Raw genomic sequence first — 23,041 nt, 5'->3', positions numbered from 1 at the left:
ATCACATTAGCCTGGGAGCTGGTATTGACACTGAATATGCACATACCTATAAATCTGGATATGTACATTAATCCCAGAACTGATTGTTAAAAAGTTGACTTAGGAAGGCAGGCTATAAAGCACTGGATGGCCTGCCTGCTTTCCCTCCCTCCTTCCCTCCCTTTCTTTTTTTAATGTTGATTCTTTTAATTAATCTTAAGTCCCTGACTTCATTTTTCAAACATTACTGTAAGGAAGAGTATGAATTGGTTCCAGTATTCAGGCCAGTAACAATAAAAGAGCGCTTGCCTAGAATGTGTGAGGCACTGTGTTCGATCTTCAGCACCACATAAAAATGGATAAATAAAGTGGAGGCATTGTGTCTATCTAGGACTGAAAAAAAAAAAAAAATTTAAAAACCCACAAAACTGACTACAAGTTGTGCAACTGAACATTTGAGTCATGTGCCTCCTCTAAAAGATCCTCAAAGAATAGAGATAGTATCTTTTAATTTTATATCCAAATAACACTTATTATAATGCTTTATACCTAAATATTTACCAAAAATTTTTTAAAAATGAGGACCAACAACGAGTGGAAGAGAGGAGGGAAGCTAAGACACTGTAGATGGGAGGGGCAGACTGCTATCAAATGTGGGAGGGATGGGAGAGGGGTGCTTAGAGGCAGAGTGAAGGAGTAACAGCAGAAATGGAGCCCTGACTGTGCCAAATAAAATTCTTATTTTGTTGCTTGTTCAAAATAAATTAGTTTGTACAGTACAGAATGAATGCCAACTGTCTAAAGCTAACTGGAATGCAGAGGCAAGTTAAGGACGCAGAGGAAAGATTAATTGCTTAGCCATCCTTCCTTGGGGTCACTAGCTTCTGAATCAGGGCTAAAAATGGATATCTTTTCTCTTGTTTACCCATCTCACTTTTCAAACTTTCTCTCTAGACAGCTTGTTCTCTTAACCAATTACAGGAAATTTAAAAATCTGCATCTTTATGAGCTTGAATTTGGAGCTCAGGGAAAAGCATAGAGCAGTATGAGAGGTCTATCCATTTCCTTTCACAGAATTAAGAACCAAAAATCAAAGAATTTATAGGCACAGGTAGATTTAACTAAGGTTGACCTCCCGTGAAAGGCTGCAATCTCTTCTTCTAAGTACTGACCCAAAGAATCTGAGAATCTGCTCTGCTTAACGTCTGGTATATGAGGTAATATCTGTGAATTCATTCAACACTGTTCCTGCATTTAGACTGACCATGACCCCTTACCTTCTTACTACCCTAAATCTTTCCTCCTCTTAATCCAGCCCAAGATGTCAGAAGCTTGTCTCCCTATGCCCTCCCCAATTCCACTGTTGGTTCATCAGTTATCCAATTGACTCCACTCTGTAAATAAGGCATTCCCTTGGCCTGACTCACTCAGTCCCATTTCTCCACAGGTATCCCTTCACCACAGATCACAAGGAATTTGACCGGCTCATGTTTTGGGTTAATGGATTTGAAATTAGAACAAATCTCACCAAAAGAAAAAAACACCCTAAACTCTCCCACACAGCTCTCAAGCAGGTTACACAAATATTAGTGCTACCATTCAAATAAATGTGCCCCTGCCATGGTCCAGAAGTTTGGCTCCTCCAACCTCCTGCCACTTGTACAAAGTGATGTTGCTCCACTAAGGGATGTAGGACAGGAACTTGGGAAAGGAAAGGGGCCCACATCCAGAATTCCTTGTGTAGGCCCCTTTAATCTATAGCCTGCTATTAACATCATATAGTCCTAAATTGGAAGTCCCTAGAGAAGTTATGATGGGCTTAACCAGCCTGGGGCTTTGGTGAAGAGTATGTGTTGACTACAGTTTGGGGCATAATTAAATCTCAATACTTCAGACAGGTACATACCCTAATTTTATACATGGGAAAACAGAGGCTCCGAGAATTTAGGTGTCTTACACCTAAATATCGAAACCATTAAGTGATGCAGGCATGATTTAAACCCAGGTCTTAACTGAAAGTTTCTAAACCACTCTGCTGTTTTAAAATACCAACAGGCAAGAGATAACCACTGTCTAAGTCATGAAATTAGGGCATCAAGGGCTGGGGTTGTGGCTCATTGGTGGAGCGCTTTCCTAGCATGCGTGAGGCACTGGGTTTAATCCCTGACACCACATTAAATAAAAATAAAATAAAGGTATTTTTTAAAACATAAATAAACTTAGGACATCAAGATTATGGGGACTCTATCCTACCCTCTGTTTACTAAACCTGCTCTCTAAAAACTCCACTACCATAAACTTAGGCAACTGCCAGTAGCCTGGAGGGAACCCTCTCCTATTTAAACCAAATGGAGAATGAATAGTAATAATCACTAGGACTTGGAGAGTCTCTAAACAAAGATTTGTTGGCAAATAGGGGAAGGGATGACCTCCTTTCTTAAGACTAAAATCTCTATTGCTTTAAGATTAGGATGGTCTGGGAGCAGTGGCACATATCTGTAATCCCAGCACCTCTGGAGACTGAGACGGGAGGATTGCAAGCTCAAAGTCAGCCTCAACAAAAGCAAGGCACTAAGCAACTTAGTGAGATCTTGCCTCAAAATAAAATACAAAATAGGGCTGGGGATGTGGCTCAGTGGTTGAGTACCCCCTCCCCCCAAAAAAGAAAAAGAATCAGGATAGATCTCAGATGGCTGACTGGAGCTAGTATACAAAAGAATCACACAAATTTTGACACAGTTTCTTTTTTTTTTTTCTTTTTTTTTTTTTTTTAAATTACACATGGAAAGTAAACCAAGTAATTTTCCTCTCTTTTTTAGGGGTGGAGGTGGGGCAGACAAGGATGGAAGAGGCAGGATAGTACATTGGAAGAAAAAAAATACTGGTATTGCTAGATCATGGGATTATAGTAAATCAGCTTAATTTAGCATGTAAGAGGAAACTAAAATGTTCAAAGGAACGAGGCACTCCAAGGATTAAAATGAGTTTCTTTGGTTCCCAGGGACCTGTCCCTGAGCTCTCACTCCATGGTTGAGTTCCAAAGCTATTCTTTTTGGCTCACAGGGTTCTCTGTGTCACACAAAGACTCTCAATGATTTACATTTCAGAGCCATCTGTGCCCCCCAAATGGTTAGGTAACTGTTCACATTAGACATGTAAAATTAATTCTGCCCAAATCTCTAGGCTCAAGATCAAGATTTGTATATGAAAGTCCCTCCACCCTGATAAAGCCACCTACTGCACTCAATCCAGGTTGTCCCCAGACTAACTCAGAAAATGAACAAGTCTTCTCTTCTTCTCCACTTAAAAAGGTTGGTGGTGAATGCAGGCCTCAGAGGAAGTGCTTGGCCTCAGTGGGAGATGCCCAGAGACTGCAGCAGGTGAAAGGTGGCCCCCAAGGCCCAGCCCGTCTCTATGTTGTTCACTTTCTTGGTGAGCTGTTGAGGAAAAAAAGTTCAAATTTTCATCCCATTTTAAACTAGCAAGCACAGCACTTGGGTAGATAATATCTGCACAGAGCATTCACATGGCCAAACCAAGGCAAAATCAAGAAGCCCAGGCTCTGTAGGCTTCACAGGGAACTATTCCCCTCTGTAAAAGTTTCCCTTCAGCCAAGGTCTATTGTCCCTACATCTGCCATTCTGATCCTCAAGCGCTTCTGGCTTTGGAAGTTGTTCCACCCGGCCTTCTAAAGAGATCTTCTAGACAGGCTTCCAAACTCTTTCATTAATCCTGAAACTAAGTATAGCATCCTCTGCTTAGTTTTCTGAAATATGTGTAGGAGTAAAAAGAACACACCAATCTTCCCGATTCATACTATAAACTACGGTCTCTTTGTTAAGCACTAATAACAACCAACAAGGGCATTTAAGGCATTCTGGATGAGACTTTGATTCAATTAGTTCAGGGATCTTGAGTAAAACTTTAGACCTGATTTCCTCAATTACAGAATAAAGGGATTAGATAAGTAGGTTTTTGTTTGTTTTTTAAGCACTAAAGTTGGAACCTAGGGATGCGCTATCACTGAGCCACATCCCAACCTTTTTACTTTATTTTGAAACAGGATCTCACTAAATTGCCAAGGCTGACCTTAAACTTGCAATCCCCCCCCCCCCCCCCCCGTTTCGGCCTCCTGAGTCACTGGGATTACAGGCATGTGCCACAGCTCCCAGCAAGCTTCTACTGAATAAGATGCTACAGCTACCACCAAAACCAAAGTTTGAAAAATACTGGATTGGTATGTGTTGACCTGATGAAATCAAGTCTAGTCACTGTGCCCAAAACTGGGGAGAATAGCATTTAAATTATTGTCTAGAGGTTTAGTCTGGGACACCTGCCTGAAATTGGGAGTGCCCCACACCAAAATATTCTTCCTCTATCCTCAGCACTGGGCTGGCAGCTTAGGGACACAGATGCCAAGATGAAGCAATCTCTGGGACAGAGAAGTGTTCACCTTGGATTTAAATTCTGCTCCTGTTGAAAGAATAGAGATGAAAAGGACGCCAGCACTAAAAACAGCAGGAAATTGTTCTTGAATGACTTGGTTATTGTTGATGCTTAAGTGGAGGTAAACTCAATACACACTGAGAGGCTCAGGATGGTCTCTTTTCTCTATCCCTAACTGGTGTGAAATGCTTCCACTAATAGTAATACCAGTATTAATAAAAAACACTTGCTATATGACACATTTTGGTTTTCACATACATTGCTTCAATTTTCACAAAAGGCCTATGAAATAGGTATTATAAGGATTCTGGTGTTCTTTGTTTTTGTTTTTTGGTACCAAGAATATTAAACCCAGGGACACTTAACCACTGAGTCACAACACCAGCCCTTTTTATTTTTTATTTTGAGACAGGATTTCATTAAGATGCTTAGGACCTTGCTAAATTGTTTAGGACCCTGCTAAATTGATGAGGCTGACTTTGAACTTGAAGTCCTCCTGTCTCAGTCTCCAAAGTCCCTGGGATTATAGGTGTGTACCACCATGCTTGGCAGGATCCTTGGGTTTTGAATGAGGAACCTTATAGTTAGAGAGGAAATAAATCACTTGTGGTCACAGAGCTAAGATTACACAGACCTAATGGACAACAGAACCCAAGCCTGACCAATGCTATAGTGACTCTCCTGGCAATTAATTCTTCTGTGTTAAATTTATTTATTTGTAAAAAACAAATAACCCAATCAATAAATGGGACAAGGAACTGACCACACACTTCTCAGAAGATGATATACAATCAATCAATAAATATATGAAAAATGTTCAACATCTCTAGCAATTGGAGAAATGCAAATCAAAACTACTGTAGGATTTCATCTCACTCCAGTCAGAATGGAAGCTATTAAGGATACAAACAACAATAAGTGTTGGTGAGGATGTGGGGAAAAGATACACTCATACATTGCTGGTGAGACTGCTAATTGGTACAACCAATATGGAAAGCAGTATGGAGATTCCTTGGAAAACTTGGAATGGAACCACCATATGACCCAGCTGTCCTGCTCTTCGGTTTATATCCAAAGGACTTAAAAACAGCATACTAGGGCTGGGGTTATGCTCAGTGGTAGAGCACTCCCCTAGCATGTGCGGGGCCGTGGGTTTGATCCTCAGCAATCACATAAAAATAAACAAACAAAATGAAGGTATTGTGTACAACTAAAATATATATACTTTAAAAAATCAGCATACTATAGTAACATAGCCACATCAATATTTAGAGCACCACAATTCACAATAGCTAAATTGTGGAACCAATCAGAAAGCAGGCTTCCAACCTGCCCTTCAGTAGATGAATGGATAGGGAAACTGGTATATATACACAATGGAATATTATTCAGCATTAAAAGAGAATAAAATCATGGCATTTGCAGGTAAATGGATGGAGTTGGAGAATATTATGCTAAGTGAAGTAAGCCAATCCCCTAAAACCAAATGCCAAATATTTTCTCTGATATGAGGATGCTGATCCATAATGGGGATTGGGTAGGGGAGCATGGGAGGAAAGGAAAAACTTTAGACAGGACAAGGGAGAGGGAAGGGAAGGAAGGAGACAGGGGGTTAGAAAAGATAGTGAATGAAATGGACATCATTATTCCAAATACACGTATGAAGACACGAATGGTGTGACTCTACTTTGGGTACAACCAGAGACATGAAAAATTGTGCTCTGTATGTGCACTATGAATTGAAATGCATTCTGCTGTCGTATATAACAAATTAGAATAAATAAATTTCTAAAAAATTTTATTTATTTTATGTATGTATTTATTTGTTATTGGGGGGATGGGGTCCAAGGGATTGAATTCAGGGGCATTTGACCACTGAGCCACATCCCCAGCCCTATTTTATTTTCCTTTCTTTTTTTTTTAGGATCTTTTATTTTATTATTATTTATTTATGTGCATGCAGTGCTGAGGATTGAACTCAGAGCCTCACACATGCCAGCCAAGCACTCGACCAATGAGTCACAACTCCAGTCCCCTATTTTGTATTTCATTTAGAGATAGGGTCTCACTGAGTTGCTTAGCACCTCGCTTTTGCTAAGGCTAGCTTTGAACTTGTGATCCTCCTACTTTAGCCTCCCAAGCCACTGGGATTATAAGTATTTGCCATTGCACCTGGCTGTGTTAAGGAATTAAATGCTGATAATTTTGATAGCTATATAACAATACACAAAATCCAAATTCCTTAGAAGGAATGACTTTATGAACTCTGTATTGACACAAGAAATAGAGCAATATAAATTCATCTGGAACTGGGGAAACAGGAAGTGGCACAATGGAAGGGGTGAGAGAAAGGGCTTAGAAGACAAACTATAGTCAATTTATTTAAATTCAAAGCTCACAAAGTTGCCTTGTGAGATAGCCATATTTTTTGTGAAATCTCTATAATAAACTGTTTGTTACTTAAGGGCAAAGATAACATCTTTTTTTGTATTATGAAAATTCTCCATCTTCACAACTTTATTTTTGGAATATTGCATGGAAATTGCAAACAACAAGGGTAAACTGGGGAAGAATCAAATAAATACAAATGGATGCCTCTGGTTGAGACAATTATTAATATATGAACATTGATTTACAGTATGTGTACCAAAGTGTTAAACAGTTTAGTGCACTAGATTTCATAAAATAACTTTAATAATATTCTGATTAAAATTTAAATATTTGAACTTATTATTACTTCAATAATTAATAGAAATATATCCAAACCATGATTCCTGCATACTCCTAATTTTACTAGAACTATCTTATAAAAATCCAGCAACTTATCTACTTATTATAGCTAAACTTTGTTTTTAGGAACTATGATCTTCAATGAAAAAAAGCACTTTATAAAATATGAAAACTGCTAACATATTCTAGGGCAATAAGAGTGCCAGTATGTTCTTCACAAATTGAGTTAAATCAGATGTAAAATAATGAATAAAATTCCAGAATGTTTTGATAGTCTTTTACTACATATATCTTTTTAACCATTCCAACATATATTTGAACCTTCTGTCACATAAATACACATACAATTCATAATTTTAGTAAACCACTCTATCCAATAGATATATTAGTAGGCACTGACACACTACCTTCTGAATTGTATGTGATCTAATAATATTCCCTGGAATTCAGAGTTTAAAAATCCCATCATCTGCAAATAATATAGCTTTTCTCTTTTTTTCATCTTTATATATTTTTCTGTAGATAACATCTTAATCATCTCGGTAACCATAGCTCAATCATGGTACAGAAGGTAAGAAAATAAATGGGGTGGGAAAAAACTCCTAAGATATATTTTAAAATAGAGAAATACTACAGATAAGACAGAACCTGCATTTGCTGAAATCAATAAAGAGGAAGACAAAGAGGAACCTAGAGGCTTACATAAAATATATATGACACACTACATATGCATGAGGCATTCAATATTGATGAGGTCTTAATTTAAGTTACTCAGAGGTAACACCTTTCTGATCCTTCATATCTTCTGCCAAATAAAACCTACTAATAGATGAGCTAATGCAACTGGCCTGGCATATCTGCTCCTGGGTTCTTCAAATAGAGCAAATTTGTGTGACAGCCACAGGCATCCCCTGGCCTTTGCTCCCTTGATCAAACTTCAGCTGAAGTTCTTGTAACCACTTCTTCAGTAGCAGAGAGAGGTTATATGAATCTAAGTCAGGAAACCTAGGATTCAGGGCTGCAGTTTCAGCTCAGTGGTAGGCAGTTGCCTAGAATGTGTGGGGCACTGGGTTTGATCCTCAGCACCACATAAAAATAAATAAATAAGATAAAGGTATTGTTGTCCATCTACAACTTTAAAAAAAAAAAAAACACACCTAGGATTCAGGAAGCATGCTTCCAACCTGCTTGCATCTATCTAGTGTGGTTCATCTCTTCCATCTCTTTCTTTTTGCCCATCTCTGATTGAATAAACTATGACCTTGGGCATCTTCATTTGGGCTGTAAGTCTCTCTGTTCTGTATCCTTTGAGATGACCTGCCTGATAATATATACTCATCAAGGTAATTTATGATAATATAAATTATTTTTTTCAGCTATGTAAGTAACTTTTTTTTAGACAAAATTGTTAGCAGCAGAAAAGCAGGTCATAGTCATTTGGAAAACTCAGTTTTTGTTCCTCCTGATGATGCTTCAACCACACCTTCCACAGAATGTTCTCTTTATGAAGAACAACAACACCCTGAAGGTATAACTAAGAGTCACCAGGCCCACTGATCATCCAAGGGCAACTCCAGGCCTAACTCTAACCGTGAGCACCCTTCTGAAAGGCAGAGGATGTACAGTTCCCTGGATCTTATGCCTTGATCACAAGAGAGGGGAATACTTCACACAGTTCACATATGTTGAATACCATGATTTCAAGGACCAGCCAGTTTCTGGCATCCGCAGTAGAAAGCTTTAAGGGCAACCTGAAGAGGTCCCAAAGTGCACAGAGGGGCCGCTGGGGTGTGTGGCCTTTCTGATTAAATGCCCGCTGAGCACCCCTAGATCAGTAACATAACTGGATTTAAATAACAGTTAGATTTGTGTTTAATAATAATTAGATTTTTAAAAAGAATAGCAATGATAGAACAATCTCTACAAAAGCAAGAATTTTTGTTTGGTTCACTGCTGTGTCTAAAATGCTGTGGGCCAATGATGAGGGCTCTGTAGGATGAATAGATGTCACACTGATTTGGCAGAAGTATTTAAGTAAGTTACAAGCATTAGAAAAGCAAATGTTTTGGACACAAACATACCTAATACAATAATTTTTTTAATATTTATTTATTTTTTTTAGTTTTCGGCAGACACAACATCTTTGTTTGTATGTGGTGCTGAGCATCAAACCCGGGCCACACGCATGCCAGGCGAGCGCGTTACCGCTTGAGCCACATCCCCAGCCCCTACAATAATTTTTTGAAAAAGAAAACAGGCTTGAAACACTCCTATTTGAGGGTGCTCAAGAGGGCATGCAAGTAGGCTTTCCACTATCCAATGCCACCTCCTTTGTGACCGTTGATCTGCTGACCACAATGCATTTCAAAGGTGATGAAAAGACTTTTTAAGAACTAAGCATGTGTAGAGCCAATAGATTGTGGACTCTATTTTCTGTACAGCTTGTGTTAGTTACAGCCTCTGCACAATCCAAGAACACTAGAGTCCTTCTCTCGCTTCTGAATAACTTTGGAATATTCAACTACCTCACCTCACCTAGTTACACACCACATTATGTGCCTGAATTAATCCCAGACCAACCCTTACAACAGTAAAGACATTACTGTATTCTCTAACTATAATATGCTAAGCTTTGAAGTACAAATACTTCTACACCAGCCCCTATAAAGACATTAGGCATTTGAAAAAAGTTTAAATGTGAAACACTGCATTTTGTTTTGAGAACTTGGCTATGAATGAGACCATTACTCATTTAGTAGTAACCCCAAATAAGTTAAAAAAATATGTAAAAATAAAGGATGGTCCCTTAGGGACTTGAAATTCTGCAGTAGCACAATCCCATTTTCTTTATTCAAGAAGACTGTAGTGATTTTCATAATTCACTCCAGAATACAGTGGTCAATATAAATTATTCATCAAGGTAATTTATGATAATATATATACATCAAGGTAATTTCCCACATTCATGGTGACTAGCACAGTGAACAAAAATACTTCCATTTATAGTTATTCTGATTACTAAACAAGTTCATGACTCCTTCTCCTAACCCACAAAAGATGACTGTTATAAATGGGGATATAACTAATGTCTACTCAAAGTGTTGTTATGAAAGTTAAATTAGAAAATGTACCTGAAATAGCACAGAATCCGGCACTTGGAGGACATGCATAGGATGCTATTGATTTGGAATCATTATGTTATTAATGTTATTGCTTTCATCTGTCTGTAAACAGGAATCAGTAGAAGGAATTCTTTTCCAGATAATCTAGTCCATCAAATCATGTATGAGCTACCTCAAAACCTTTTTTTTTTTTTTTTTTTTTTTTTTTGGCAACAAGCAAGGTTGTTGCCAAATAAACACTAAACTAAAGAAAAAAAAAAAAAAAAGATGATGACTGTTACAGGATTCCAGGACCCTCTGCCTCTTACCTGTAAGAGGGTGCTATCTGCAAAGCCAAAGCCATCTTTTAGCAGGGCAGTGATGTAGGTGAGATCCATGCATAGGAAAGGACTACCTGAGGTGAAGTTCTCCAAGTTATTACACACTGAAAGCGAAAGAGAGTGAACAGTGGAGTTCAAGTCTGCAACTATAGCTTCTTAATAACTTGCACACTTCTGGTATGAAATCTTGTCTACTCGTATTCACCAAATTTCTTTCTTTATCTGCCAAATTTCTTTTTTTGGGTAAAGAAAGGGGTTGGGTTCTGGGGACTGAACCCAGGGCCTTCATGCTAGGCAAGTACTTTACCACTGAGCTGTACCTGCAGGCCCCTATTTGTCAAATTTCTATGGCCCATTTTGGGGGCTTAGTTTTAAGTCCCTATCTATAATTAATGCTGAGGTCTCCAAAAGACAGGCAAATACTATTTAAGATCCATTCTGCTTCCAACCATCTTGGTAGACAGGCACTTCGGAGACAGCAAATAAGATCATTTGTATTTTAGATTGTTTCTCTTAAGGAAGCCCCTGTGGCTATTTCATATGTGCTTTGGTGCTCAGGGTTTCCTTAACACTGATAATACAATTTCAATTAAAAAACAATAAGGAAAAAATGAAGATGTTCTTTTCTTTTACCATTTCTCTAAAGCCTCTGCTTTCCTGTATTCTTGCACAGTCTTATGTCACCCAATGCTTTTAAGTCTGAAGGCCGAATTTAAAAGAAGCTGAAATGCTGAGGCCAGCGCTCTGAGCAGATTTCTGAACTGAGGAGGTGCTTCAGGTCACATGAGGTCACCAGAGTTGGCAGGCACACAGATGGCTAGACATCAAGGGCTTATTTATACTCACCTTCCCTGGCTTTTCTTTCAAAGTCTTCAACTTTTAAAACACCCCCCTTTTCATAATCTAAAATGAAATAGAGCATAGCTGGTGTCAAAAACTCTTCAAGGAAACAAGGAAATTTATCCTAGTGCTATTTATAATAATGAAAAACTAGAAATAAAATTTCCAACTTAGAGACTGGGATAAACAAACATGACATATCTATATAATACAAATCTACAGACCATATTTATTTATATTAATAGTTAATATATGTTATCTATTTTATGTTACATGTATTTAACCTCAATTAAAAAGTAGGATTATATAAAACAGGAAATTAATTCATATCTCTGAATCTATAACAGATCACGTATCTATACTCTCACAGCTAATCATTAGTATAACTTTTGTGATACGGAAAAAAAAAAGTAATCCTAAAAGAGCCAGAAGAAATTGGATGGTTTCACAGGTGATTACTTGTGACCTTTTTATCAAATTGTACACTATAAACTTATGTGTATTTATCATATATTAACTATACCTCAATAAAGATGTAAAAAAGTAGCTGGGCATGGTGGTGAAGGTGTGTAATCCCAGCATCTTGGGAGGCTAAGGCAGAAGGATCACAAGTTCAAAGTCAGTCTCAGCAAAAGTGAGTCACTAAGCAACTCAGTGAGACCCTGTCTCTAAATAAAATACAAAACAGTAGATTTCACCTACAGTTGTTCAGGTCATCTTTTAGGTCCCAAATACCCTGAGTCATGTTCACCCTCCCACTTGAATGGCTGGTGCACTGAAGAAGAGCTGCAAAATCACCCACAACCTCTTCAAATGCTTCTCTCCTTGACCTTCCCCATCACAGGCCTGCCTTCTTTCCCTTCTCAATTGACACCTGGGGTGAACTCACCAATCATGTGTGTTTCAACGGCTCGGTCATAATAGTAAGAGAAAGCATAGAAGGAGCTTCCTCGGATCTCCTCTGGCTGGTGAAGCTTTCCTTGCACCACCCTCAGCACTTCATTGTAGCAGGGCTCAAAGCCCATCTCCCCTGCCAGGACAAAAGTGCAGGTGGTGAGTGACAACAAAGATGGGGAAGAGGTCACTCTCTAAGGCAAGCTTCTGGAGCTAACGGAGAAATGCAGGAGAATGGAGGAGAAGACTAAAGCTCAGAACAAAAGGTTTAATTAAAAACAGAGATGGACAAACTTCTGCAACCTCTATGCTGTTTCTCCATGGTAGCCTGCCTCCCTAAGCTGTGTTCACCAACCACAGCCAAAGCTGACCTCAAACAGCTGCCTATCAATGTATTGTGGTCTTTGTGAGCCAGTATCCAGAGAGCTCACCTGCTTCCTTCACTGGAAACCAGTTTTCTCCCTAATTTTAAGGTCTATGTCTTTTAAAATACCTAAGATGAATCATTCTTCCTATCATCTTAAACATGAGTTTTACTATGATTTCAACAGGCAAATATTAACTGAACCTGAAACAGGGTTTCACAATGCTGCATCAAACTCAGGCTATGCCCAGCAATTTGGGAAGCTAAGACAAGAGACTTGCAAGTTCTAGATAACTTAGCGAGACCCTGTCTCAAAATAAAAGATAAAAAGGCTGGGGATGGGGCTGAGGTTGTAGTTCAGTGGTAGAGCTCTTGCTTAGCACATGTGAGGTACTGGGTTTGATCCTCGGCACCACATGTAAATAAATAAGATAAAAATATTATGTCCATCTACAACTAAAAATATTTTTTTAAAAAGCCTGGGGATGTAACTCAGTGGCAGAGCACCCCTGGTTTCAATCTTCGGTACCAAACAAAACAAAACAAAAAAATCCTAGACCACGAACAGGCTTCTAATGGATCTGTGGTACTCAGCCAAGGAAAGAGACCAGGACACAGAGTGACAACTGTCATATTTGCTGTCCCTTCACATTAGTTCTTGGAGGCATTCCAAGATCTTTGGAATGAGTGCCTGAAACATGATAAGTTTTTCTTGAGCTCTGAAAAAAGTTTCCCATGGGACTTTTCCAGAACTTCTACTATAAAGATCATTTTAGTCATTTACCTTCTCGGTTGCCACCATACTGGTATTTCACACCCCCAAAGATCCATTCTGCTTCCAACCATCTTGGTAGACAGGCACTTCGGAAAGTGTGTCCATCAATCCCTGAAAGAAATCAAACACAAACAGGCCAGTATGTGAGAGGGAGGGAGGGAGGCAAGCAAGGAACCCATAAAGCTGAATGGAATCATCCAGGAGTCAGGCCTTTAAATCTTATGAAATTAGTTCCTTGATTGCATCGCTATGACAGCATACTTCTTTTTTCTTTCTTTCTTTTTATTTTTTTAGTTCTAGGGATTCTTTACCACTGAGCTGTATCCTCAGCCCTTTTTATTTTTTATTTTGAAACAGGGCCTCATTAAGTTGCTTAGGGCCTCGCTAAGTAGCTGACACTGGCCTTGAACTCATGATCCTCCTCCTGCCTCAGCCTCCTGAGTCACTGAGATTAGAGGTGTCCACCATGGTGCCCTGCCTGTGACAGCAATTTTTAACACAGTGTTCATACACAGGCTTTGTAGAGTTGGTGAAACCCCAGAAACTAGAGGCAAATTTTCGTGTAAATGAATGAACATTTGGCAGGAGTCGATAGCTTTGACCATCTCAAAGAAATCCAAAACACCCAAAAAAGTAAGTTCCCTCCTTTCTACAATGCCAAAAAATACTGTGCCACCCTTTTTTACTGTAGCCAGAGACTTAAATTAAATACACTTAAAGATGTTTGATAACTCTGAAATGTTATAAAATCTCCATTCCAATAACAGCCTTATGATAAATCAGGCATCCTATAAAATGCAGTAAATGTGAAATCACGTTAAAAGGCAAGAACAGGGCACAAGAAAGTTAGCTAACTTGCTCCAAAACACAAACCAGGACCGCACCCAGTTCTGCCTAACTCCAACTGACAGAACAGTCATTACCCCATACAAGTAGACATACATCATCCTAAAAATGGTTAATGATGCATATCAAAGAATCTGAACTTACAAAACAGACCAGGAACTTGCTATTATTATGTCCATTTTGTACAACATGTGCTTCCCAAATCAACATAGGTCTTACCTCCAAGAATTGTTGCCAAAGATAGGAAGAGGAGAGCTGAGTACTAGCATTGAGCTCATCACCCCCACCCAGCACAGGTACCCAGACAAACCTTCTGTTTGCAGGGCTCCCAGGGTTGCTAGTCTTGCAGCTTTCAATCCAAATCCCAAGTAACTGTAAAATATAGGATTGACCAATTTCATGTTGGGCCTGAAGTTCTCCAGCCCAAAGCTGCCTCCTTCAAAAGGAATATGGGTTCTCTGCCTCCCTTTGGAGAGATAAAAACCTTGTTCTGTCTCTGACTTAGTTCATGGTCAACAAGAGGAAATTTCTGCACAATCTGGATCAAAATAAGAACCTCCTACTGTTATCATTCTAAGACCAGAGTGATATTCCTAAAGTCCCACCCTGGGAACCATTCCCACAAAAGCCCTCATTATCTTAGCTCCTCACCCCAAATAGGGATGTGGAGTGGATTCTAAACATCTGAAGGCCAGCTCAAAGGAGTTAGTACTGAGCTTTATCTGAGCTTTTTCCATGTGACCTCCCTCCCAAGAAATTTTGAGGGAGGTGTACTGGGGATCTAACCCAGGGGCGCTTTATCACTGAGGTACATCCCCAGCTCTTTTTATTTTGTATTTTGAGACAGGGTCTTGCTCAATTGCTTAGGGTCTTGCTAAATTACCAAGGTTGGCCTTGAATTTGCAATCCTCCTGCCTCAGCCTCTCAGCTCCCAAATCACTGGGAATTCAGGTGTGTACCACCACACTCAGCAAGAAATGTTTGACTTTTACATCACATATTTTTGAGGACAAGAATGGAGAAGCCTCATGGGTCCCTTGGGTTTTGGTAAATGGCTGGGGTTTTAATTGGTAGGTCTTAGGGGACTGGCAAAAAATTTATAATCCTGATCAGATGTATAACAGATGTGAGAATACTTTGAAAAATTAGGAGAACCATACAACGTGAAAGATTATCTTCCCTGCCCCCTCCTCACCTATGTGTATAGAGCTTATAAGTGCTGTTAAACATCTCAAAGGAAGTGAGGTAGCCCTTAGGGGTTTGTTCCAGGGTTTTCTGCAAATCAGAAAAAGCAAAAAGACTTTTCAGGATCTACAATTATCTGAAGATCTTATTACCACCATCCCTGTCCCTCCCTGCAAAAATCAGAAATGGAGACAGTGCGCTAATTTCACAAAGTTTGAGGAATCAAAGGGACTCATGAACAGTGAGAGGGCCAGGGGAAGTTCACCCAGTCATGAGTTGACTCTACTCAGTCTGTTCATGACAGAACTGCTATCTGAAAGTTGGGCTCCAGTTTCTTGGCCCATGATATGCCTGCCAAGTGTGTTGCTCACCAGACCTTCATGCAAATGACTCACCTCAAACTGTGGCAGAAATGTGATTTGGGTGGAGGCCCCACCCAGGTCCAGAGTCCCCACTGTCTCCTGGCTGTGGCCATGTAGCTGACCTGTCAATGAGAAACAGCTCTGAATACCCTCCACACCTTAGGCAACACAACACTCGTCTGCCTGTAAATTCTCTCTTGTTCTTGTTATATATTGAAAATATTCCATAAATAATCCAAAGCTCCCTGGCCCCAAAAGTTGCAGGTAAATGTCAACTCAAGAGGAAATTTTGTTGCAGCTGAGGCCTTAAAGGTTGGTTATAAACATTAAGTTTTTGTCTTCCCTGAATCACCCTCTTTTTTTGTTTTTGTTTTATTTTGTTTTTTAGAACAATACAGAAAGAGGGAAAGGGATTTTGATTCTCCTGACCATGCCTATGAAAACCAGTTAAAGTTTTTGGTTTGGGTTTTTTTCTGTTGTTGTTGTTTTCTTTTTTTCTTTTTTGCAGTGCTGGGAAACAAACCCAAAGCCCTGTACGTGCTAGGTAAGCACTCTCCCACTGAGCCATGTCCCTGGCCCCCAGTTAAAGTCTTAAGATATACTTGAGGATATATTTACCTGTTAGGAAATTCACAGTAACCCAAGCCAATATGCCTAAAAGAGAGAAATACAAGGATTACATTCCAGAGCATTCTTTTCCCTTTCCTGGTGCCACCTTTGTTCTTTTCTGTAAATTCTGTGGGAGAGCACATGTTCCCTCCTTTAAAACCTGTCCTTCCATTCTTCCCTGCTTATTTGTTTGGATTACTTAGTTCTTTTTCCCTAACTGCTCAATCTCTGTTCTTAGTTCTTGAATCAGAGCTTTCACTGACCCCGCCTCTCTCCCCTGAGAACATTTTTACCACCACTCCTACCTTCATAGGATCCATCCATGATGCTAACACTGTCATCTGGGACCAGGAAAGGTGACTTCTTGAAGATCTCCTCCACCTTAAGAAAAAAGGAGGAAAATCTGGATTCTCTGAGACATTAAAACAGATTTCCACATTTTTTGGGGCTGTGTTCTGTAAGGCTTATTTTTCCTAGATGAAAGAAACCAGAAAAGGAACTTGACAAGCCATGACCCACTTCCTGCAAAAACAAACACAGGGATTTCTGACTTTAAAGATAATTTCAAACAAACCATCTAAATTTTTGGATGAACTGAACTGAGAGAAGGAAATATATCTGATCCTGACAACTCAATCAGGATCCTGTAATTCTGTTAAAAACCTATGGTTAAGGGCTGGGGCTGAGGCTCAGTGGTAGAGTGCCTGCCTCGCATGTGTGAAGCACTGGGTTCGATCCTCAGCACCTTCATAAATAAATAAAGACATGGGGAAAAAAAAAAAAAAACAAAAAACCCTGTAGTTAAGCCGGGCACAGTGGCACACGCCTGTAAACGCAGCGGCTCGGGAGGCTGAGGCAAAAGGATCATGAGTTCAAAGTCAGCTCAGCAACTTAGTGAAGCCCTAAGCAACTCAGTGAGACCCTGTCTCTAACAAAATACAAATTAGGGCTGGGGATATGGCTCAGTAGTTAAGCTGAGTTTAATCCCCAGTACCAAAAAAAGAAAAAGAAAAAAAAAAAAAAACCCGTGGTTAGATTCTACCTGGACACTCACTAGAATCTGGGAGGAGCTTTTCCCAGTTCATTCTTAGATGAGCTGATGGATCTCGCACAGAAAAGGAGTTCCTGTCTAAGGACTGAGCATTCTGCCATCTCTGTTGGATTCTGGCACATGGTTAGACCCTTTAGAGTCTTAGGGGGACCTCAGACCTAGACTTATGGAATCCTATTTTAGAAAATGAAAATGAAGATCTGGCACAGTGCTCTTGATTCTCCACAAATACAGGCTAATGATATGTGGATTATGGCTTATTTTTATGATTCTTATGGGGGGGAAAAGATTTTCCAAACAGAAATAAGAAGAATTCTAATCTGTTTGCAGTTCTCACTTCTAATGGGATGAAACACATCAAGTAGTGACCTCTGGATCCTGTTTCAACCAGGAAAAGCCAGTTAAGTGACCTGTAAGTAAACTTTTAAGGAGAAGATAGATAAGCAAATAGGAATAAATACAGAAAGAGACTTCCTGCTCTTGATTTCACTCCTCTCCTCTGCACCACAGTATTCTCAACATAGCAGCCAGAATGATGCTTTTAATATTGGATATCAGAACAGGTTTTCCTAAACCTTCTGATGGCTTCCTTCTTTTTAGGAAAAAAGTCAAACTCTTTATATTGGCCTTTGAGAGCACTATGACAAACTCCCCCACCTCTGATCTCACTTCTGCTTGGCTCTCATCACTCAGTTCCCTCCAGCCTCGCTCACCTCCTGGATACTGTTCCTGAACATGGCCAGTACGTTCCTGCCTTAGCCTTTTTGCAGCTGCTCTTCTTTTGAGCCTGAAATAGTCCCACAAATGTTTTGTATAGCTGTTTCTCTATTCCCCTCAGGCCTCTGATCAAATGAATCTTACCAGAGAGGTCTCTTCTGCCTGCTCTAATTAAAATAGCACCTCCCCCTACCACCAGCATTCCCTACCCACCTTACCCTGCTTTATTTTTCTTGTAGCAACTACAGTTATATGAAATACTTTGAACAACGTTATTTTATTTTGTTTCCCTGAAACTAGAATGTGAATGAGCTCCATGAGGACAGGGACTGATTGTCTTTTTTGTTTCCTGCTGCTCCTATCCCCAGTAACTTTATCAACACCTAGTCTGCACTTAGCCCTCATAAACTGAATGAATGAATAAATAAAGAATTGGGATTCAGATTCTCACAGACATGCTAGGCTGCTTGTACTTGGATAAGGAACTTAAGCCCTCTGTGCTGATAGTCAAAGGACTTAGAAGAATGAGCACAATTCTAATACAAAATCTTTTGTTGCTGTGATTTTTATGGGATTCTGCCTACAAATAGTCTTTACTTCTCATATTTTTATAAATATTCTTTACAACATGAAATTTAAATATTATGTTTATTGTACAACCGTACAATAAAATTTAAAATATTGAGTTTAACAAAATTCCAGTTTTTCTTTTTTGTTTTTGTTTGTTTTTGGTGTTGGGGACTGAACCCAGGGGCACTTTACCACTAAGCAACTATCCCCAGTACTTTTTATTTCTTATTTTGAGACAGAGTCTCTCTAAGTTGTTGCTGGGGCTGGCCTTGAAGTTGCCATTCTCCTGCCCCAGACACTGGGATTACAGGCATGGGCCACTACACCCAACCATACTTAATTTTTTTATCTGAAACAATGCTTTTTGAAGCCAGCCTACTTGCCTTCCTCCCTTCCTCCCTCCCTCCCTTCCTTCCTTCCTTCCTTCCACCCACCAGGAATTGAAGCCAGGGGTGCTTTATCACTAACCCATATCCCCAGTCCTTTTTATTTTTTATTTTGAGATACTTGGTCTTACTAAGCTGCTTACTTGCTGAAGCTGAACTTGAACTTGCAATTCTCCTGCTTCAACCTCCCAAGTCACTGGGATTACAGGCATGTGATACCACACCTGGTGAAAAATCTTTCAAATTGGGGTGGGGATGTGGCTTTGTGGTAGAGTGCTTGCTTAGCATGTGTGAGGCCCTAGGTTCCATCCCTGGCACTGCCAATAAATAAATAAATAGGTAAATTGAAATCTTTCAAACTTTAAAATTCCATGATTCTTCTAAAAACTTTATCTTGATTTAAAAAAAAGCCAGATATACAAAAAAAGAATTTAAACACTATTATTCCATTTATATGAAATATAAGCAAAATTTATATGAAGTGATGAACACATCAGTGGTTCAGTGGTTGCTTGGTTTTAGGGGCAGGGGAAACTGACTAAAGGATCACAAGAAAATTGCAATATTTGTCAAAACTCATTTAAATGTATGCCAAAAATGAATATATTCATTTGTTTACATAAATATATATGTTCAAATACTCCCATAAATTTATCTCAAAGGGAGAGAGAAGGGAAATTGCATGGAAATGGAAGGAGACCCTCACTGTTATACAAAATTACATATAAGAGGATGTGAGGGGAAAGGGAAAAAAAATCAAGGGAGAGAAATGAATTACAGTAGATGAGGTAGAGAGAGAAGATGGGAGGCGAGGGGGGATAGTAGAGGATAGGAAAGATAGCAGAACACAACAGTCACTAGTATGGCAATATGTAAAAACGTGGATGTGTAACCGATGTGATTCTGCAATCTGTATATGGAATAAAAATGGGAGTTCATAACCCACTTGAATCAAATGTATGAAATATGATATGTCAAGAGCTTTGTAATGTTTTGAACAACCAATTTAAAAAAATAAAATAATAATTAAAAAAATAAAAAAATAAATTTATCTCAATAAAGTTGATTAAAGACCATTTCCATGATCCTGCTTTTAAAAATTTAGAACAATTATCATAGACAGGAGGTAGTATTCATTTTTCAGAAGAAGCTCCATAAATTCAAAAGTTGTAGTTACAAATGTATGTAGCTGAAGCTTGTCTCCCCATCTGATGCCCTCCACCATGTCCTGATCCAGCAGGAAAGTCCCTACTAGATGCCAAGCTTTTAGAACCATGAACTTAATAAACTAACTTCCTTCCTTCCCTTCGTTTATTTCTTTTTTCTTTTTTTTTTTGGTACCAGAGATTGAACCCAGAACCCAGAGGCACTTAATCATTGAGCCACATCATTAGACTTTTAAATTTCTTTTACTTTAGATAGCGTCTCATTAAGTTACTAAGGACTCACTCAGTTACTGAGGCTGGCTTTGAACTCAAGATCCTCCTGCCTCAGCATCCTGAGCTGCAGGATTATAGGCATATACCACCACACCTGGCTAAAGCTCTTTTCTGTACCAAAAAAAAAAGAAGGGGTGGCTGGGGTTTTGGCTCAGAGGTAGAGTGCTCACCTAGCATACGTGAAACACTGGGTTCGATCCTCAGCAACACATAAAAATAAAATAAAGATATCGTGTTCTCCTATAACTAAAAAATAAATATATTTTTAAAGGCATATAACTAGCTACAAGAGCTGAGTCACCACAGTGCTTTAGCAATGGTGGAATACTAAAAGTTGCAGTTACACTCCAAAGGTCTAAGCCCTCAAAAAGAAAATATTCATATACAGAAAAACACAGAATTATCCAAGATGCAGATTTCAAAAATTACCTCAAAGAGCAGAGCCTGGGCTTTCTGTTCTGGCAGTAAGCGCAGTCCTGCTGTTGCCTTCAGGACCACTGGGGTCCTTTTCCAGTGACTTTGGGGAATTGAGTCTTTGGCCACCTCTAAGAGTTCTTCAACAGTCTCAGCACCCTTTGAAAGAGACAACCCATATATCCAATTAACAGTCCATTTAGAGCATTGGTCTACTCCTTCATGCTTTGGGGGAATATTAGGAAGGATGTGGCAGAGGGCTCCTCTCTGAACTGCAGAAACAGAAACCCAGAGAAGTGGAATACTTGGAAGGAGTATCCATTTTATTTTGACAGTCATAATAACAATTATTCTTTTATGGTGTGTTCTTTTATAGTGTGCTTGTATAGCACCAGGAATTGAATCCACAGCCTTGCACATTCAAGGCAAGTACTCCACCACTGAACTACATTCCTAGTCCTTTTAAATTTTTTAAATTTTGAGACTGGGTCTCACTAAACCACCCATATTGGCCTCGGACATATGATCCTCCTGCCTTAGCCTCCCCAAGTGGTTGGTATTACATGTGTGCACTACCACACCCAGCTATAGTATGGTCATTTTAGTGGATTGTTATTTTACGTGTCAATAAATTAGGTTTAGTTTGGCTCATGCCTATAATACCAGCTACTCAGGAGGCAGGAGAATTACAAGTTCAAGGCAGCCTGGGCAACTTCAGAGAACCTGTCTTAAAAATGAGTAAAGAAAATAAAAAAATTTTAAAAAGAAAGAAAGATAGATTTTTTAAAAAGGCGTCTTCTGTTTCAGATAAAAAAATTTAAGTATGGTTGGGTGCAGTGGCCCATGCCTGTAATCCCAGTGACTCAAGAACCTGAGGCAGGAAAATGGCAACTTCAAGGCCAGCCCCAGCAACTTAGTGAGACCCTGTCTTACTAAGTCTTAGAGAGACTCTGGCTCAAGATAAAAAATAAAAAGGACTGGGGATAATAGCTTTGTGGTAAAGTTCCCCTGGATTCAGTCCCCAACACCAAAAATAAAATGAAAATTTAAAAATTAGGTTAAGCCAGAAAGTCAGATATAGTATTGGGAACTCAAGAGTTGGGAGTCAGAAGACACTTGCTAGCCCATGACCTAATATGGGTCACTTGGCCTTCATGAGGTTTGGTTTCCTCAGATGTAAGATAGGAAATACACCTTACACCACCACTAAACTGGTGTGCACTTTAGATGAGGCACAGTCAGTGTGGCTGCCATACAAATACTAGCTATAGCTGTCATCATGCTATGATTGATAAGTGTTTCCTTGTATGAATTTATTCAGGTAATACACTGTATTTTTACTAGCAAACACAACACAATTATCTTTTCTAAATATCAAATCAGTTTCTGATAATGCAGTTGCTTTCAATGGCTCCCAATTTTCTAGTACATTTGCAGTTTCATGTGCTACTGAACTGAGAAAATACATCCTGTCCATTCTTCAAGCGCAAACCATTTTTTCATCAGGTTTTCCCTTGGTTAATGATTATTCCATGACCCTGGACAATAAATATCTTTACCTCTAATACCAAGTTCAACTTTCTACCTTATTCTGTTATATCAGTGTGGCCTCAGACATACTGGGTATAGTATATTGGGGTGCTCAAATATGAAATACAGCTACTAGTCACCATAAACTATCCTCTACTACCAAAGATTTTAGTCATCAAGGGTGGTTGATTAATTCTCAGGTACAAGCATGGTTCCATCCTATATCAGAGCCCTCTGAAATAGAATTCACTGGGTCTCCATCCTTCAATTGCCATGTTTATGCCTCATACCCTAGAGAACTTCATGCGTATCTTCTTCACTGACATTAAATAATTTTTCAGTTAATGGCTTCAACTCAAAACCTTAAATAGTAAATACAAAAAGTACAATCTATCCTGTACTTTGTCATCTATCCTGAACAAGCACAACTTATTTTCTAGCCTCCTTCCACCCAGCCCTGGT

At 39.2% G+C, this 23,041-nt stretch overlaps 1 protein-coding gene across 2 annotated transcripts in view; it reads right to left on the bottom strand.

The window, feature by feature from the left end:
• Positions 1-3,329: 3,329 nt before the first annotated feature.
• The window catches only part of Entpd5 (ectonucleoside triphosphate diphosphohydrolase 5 (inactive)), a 39,541-nt gene continuing 19,829 nt past the window's right edge, over positions 3,330-23,041 (bottom strand). Inside the window, exons 6-17 of one of the 2 annotated variants that reach the window (XR_013343703.1) lie at positions 21,065-21,208; positions 16,778-16,853; positions 16,482-16,517; positions 15,897-15,985; positions 15,512-15,591; positions 14,627-14,688; positions 13,480-13,581; positions 12,327-12,467; positions 11,961-12,028; positions 11,444-11,500; positions 10,586-10,701; positions 3,331-3,416 (exon numbers count right to left, since the gene is read on the bottom strand). Coding sequence is in view for 1 of the 2 variants with exons in the window: in XM_026402199.2 (XP_026257984.2) it covers positions 3,330-3,416; positions 10,586-10,701; positions 11,444-11,500; positions 12,327-12,467; positions 13,480-13,581; positions 14,627-14,688; positions 15,512-15,591; positions 15,897-15,985; positions 16,482-16,517; positions 16,778-16,853; positions 21,065-21,208 (990 nt within the window). In the remaining variant the exon portion in view is untranslated. Of the gene's footprint in view, positions 3,417-10,585; positions 10,702-11,443; positions 11,501-11,960; positions 12,029-12,326; positions 12,468-13,479; positions 13,582-14,626; positions 14,689-15,511; positions 15,592-15,896; positions 15,986-16,481; positions 16,518-16,777; positions 16,854-21,064; positions 21,209-23,041 lie in introns of both variants that reach the window. The other variant, XM_026402199.2, reaches the window with a different exon arrangement.

The sequence above is a fragment of the Urocitellus parryii genome, chromosome 6, assembly GCF_045843805.1.
Source record: "Urocitellus parryii isolate mUroPar1 chromosome 6, mUroPar1.hap1, whole genome shotgun sequence".
NCBI lineage: Eukaryota > Metazoa > Chordata > Mammalia > Rodentia > Sciuridae > Urocitellus > Urocitellus parryii.
This window is presented reverse-complemented; position numbering and strand designations above follow the sequence as displayed.